At 51.6% G+C, this 2,886-nt stretch overlaps 1 protein-coding gene across 1 annotated transcript in view; it reads left to right on the top strand.

The window, feature by feature from the left end:
* The first annotated feature begins 2,528 nt into the window (after nt 1-2,528).
* The window catches only part of NACAD (NAC alpha domain containing), a 9,529-nt gene continuing 9,171 nt past the window's right edge, over nt 2,529-2,886 (top strand). The window contains exon 1 of the mRNA XM_008571786.1: nt 2,529-2,656. Within this exon, the coding sequence (XP_008570008.1) occupies nt 2,529-2,656 (128 nt within the window). The remainder of the gene's footprint in view (nt 2,657-2,886) is intronic.

Below are 2,886 nucleotides of genomic sequence, written 5' to 3'. Positions count from 1 at the left end.
AAAAAAAAAAAAAAAAAGAATAGTTAGACGTAGGTGTGAATTAAGTTTTAATAACGTCATAGAAAGTCTATTGTACCATGGATTTAGTTTTGGTAATGATTGCAAGTGATGACAAGTGATGATTATATGGGACCAGTGGGTTGTAACGTTCTTGCTCAAAGGAAAGGACATTGTAATTGTCTTTTCTGGGAATAAACTGTAATGCTATTTTTCTTAAAATATATGTCACTTACAAAGAAATAGTATGATATTGTTCAATGATTATGATTATGTAGCCTTTAAGAAAAAGTATAAAAAGTGTATACATGCTTCAATAAAGTGTCAGCATTCAGCAGATCCTTTGAGTCTGCGTGTTTGCTGTCCATCCCTCGCCGACGCTGCCCTTCCTCCCTTTTGGGGGATCCCTTACCAGTGGGGACCTTTACAATCTCTGTGCTGGGGCTGGTCCCCGGCACCGACCACCCAGCCTTAACCACTATTCTATGTCTGTAAATTTCCCTATCTGAACTTTCATATAAATGGAATCATACAGGATGTGATATTTTGTGAGTGGTTCCTTTCATTTGGCATTATTTTGTTTTTGTTTTAAAAGATGACCAGTAAGGGGATCTTAACCCATGACTTGGTGTTGTCAGCACCACGCTCTCCCAGGTGAGCTAACCGGCCATCCCTATATGGGATCCGAACCCGTGGCCTTGGTGTTATCAGCACCGCACTCTCCCGAGTGAGCCACGGGCCGGCCCTCTGTTTTACCATTTTGAGTGAAGTGTGGAAACTCTATTTCCATTTTAGTCCCTTTACCTTCTCTACTTGTAAATAGTGTCTTGAGTATCAGGCAGTTTTATAATTTGTTTCAATCATCAGATATGCTCATATGCTCCAGAAAACTCATGAGGAGAAGGATTGCCTGTTGTGTTTATCCATATTCCTGCTTTTTCCATTGTTCTTTCTTCCTTATGCTTCAATATTCATTCTTTTGTCATTTCCTTTCTGTTTGAAGAACTTCTACTTCTACTATTCTATAGGTGTAGGTCCGCTAGTGACTGATTCCTTTAGTTTTCCTTTATCTGAGAATCTTTATTTCTCCTTCATCCTTTTTTGGGGGAGGGGCAGCTGGCTGGTACAGGGATCTGAACGCTGGACCTTGGTGTTATAACACCACACTCTAACCAACTGAGCTCACTGGTCAGCCCCGTACTTCTCCTTTATTCTCAAGTGATAGCTTCTGTGGGATGCCATTGCCAGTGCCCCCACCCTGGAGGAGGCTCTGGGTGGGGTGAGGGAGTCTCAGCCTCAGTAGAGACAGTGTGCCTCCCATCAGTCCCCCTTACCAATTCTGCCAGGCTCGGCTGGTGTTGTCAGGACTTCAGTTCTATATGTGGATGAACAAGACCACCTGGTCCTCCTGTTGGCAGGATGCAGATCAAGAAATGCCAGGCCTGGGTCTCCTTCCTCTGTTGGGTGGGGAGGTCATAAGATGCTCTGCTGCTGTGCTGTTCATCCAGCCCAGGGGTCCCTCACCAGCTCCCCTTTTCACCCTTAAGAGTTCTATTTTAGTTTTCTCTTATTTCCTGGATTTATAGGTGTACTTAGCAGGAGCAGAGAGACAAGCCCATGCCGTCTTGTTCAGACTGGAAGCCCCTCAGGCCCTACTAAAGGACTTTTGGTTTCTGAAAAGTCAGTGGTGTGGAGAAAATGGTAGGCAGCTGTCAGAGCAGTGGGGTTAGAAGGATTCAGTTAAGACAATGGGAGAAGGCTCACAGGAGGGGACAACTTAGAAATGCTTGGGCGGTGAAGTTGAAGGTCTGTAAGCGGAGGTGGTGAAGGGCAGGAGGAAGAGAGGATCCACAACTAGACGGATGGGCTTCTGGCAACTGAGAGGGATGCAGGGTCTGGCACTTCTGCAGGAGGATTCTGGGCTTAGGTTTGGGCGTGGTGGGTCTGCTGCCCGGAGTCCAGTGGGGAGAGATGCCCAGCAGACAGCCAGGTATGTGGCACTGGGCCTTGAGGCAGGTCTGGGGGAGTCGGAGGGCAGCCCCTGGCTTCATGAACTAGCTGGTAAAACCAGCAGAAGACTGAGGACTTCGGAAGCTCCCTCCCTTCCCATGACAATGGCTGCTCTGATTCCCCCCACCCACCTCAGGGGTGATGACAATGTCTCATTCATCCCTCTCCTGGTGCCTGGAACGGGGAGTGGAAGGGAGGGGAGACGAGAAGGGGAGCGGAGCGGGCTAAATGAATCTGGGTGGTGCAGCCGGCCTGTGTGGAAGCAAGAGCGCATTTCAGGAAAGCCAAGGGGCGGGCTTCTTCTTGGGAGGTGTGACAGAGGTGGCTGCCAGGAATGGAGGGAGGCGCGTTTCTTCCCTTTTCCTTCCACTGCTTAGAGAACTGAGGGGTGGGGTGCAGACGATCGAGTTGCGGAGAGCCTCGGATACCCAGCCTGCCCGGGAACTCGTCTGAGGCGGCCTTGCCTGCTGAGCCCCAGCCGGCTCTATCTCTGGTTGCCATAGTGACAGGAGGCGGTTACCATGGAGACCGACGACTGCGAGGACCAACCAATCACTCTGGAGCTGCGGCTCCAGCTCACCTTTCGGATGGAGACATCGAGCAGGGCGGGGCCCCCTCCCTTTCCTGGGTTCCCCACGCCCTCTGCCTGGTCAGCAGGAGGAGGGGAGTGCGTGCGCCCCAGGCCCCCGCACCCCGGGTTCTCTTCCCAGCTAAGGGGTGACGCCACCTTGGTGTGGGGGCCAGCCTCCAATAGGCCCTAACCCCTCCCTCGTAAGTGGGCATGCTGCGGGAAAGGTGGGGCCTGGCGCAGTCGCCCCCGCCCCCTCGGACCCGCGCACGGCCTGGTGGGGCGCGGTGGGGCGGGGGACCCCGTCGCTG

The sequence above is a fragment of the Galeopterus variegatus genome, unplaced genomic scaffold (assembly GCF_000696425.1).
Source record: "Galeopterus variegatus unplaced genomic scaffold, G_variegatus-3.0.2 Scaffold718, whole genome shotgun sequence".
In the NCBI taxonomy this organism is placed as follows: domain Eukaryota; kingdom Metazoa; phylum Chordata; class Mammalia; order Dermoptera; family Cynocephalidae; genus Galeopterus; species Galeopterus variegatus.
This window is presented reverse-complemented; position numbering and strand designations above follow the sequence as displayed.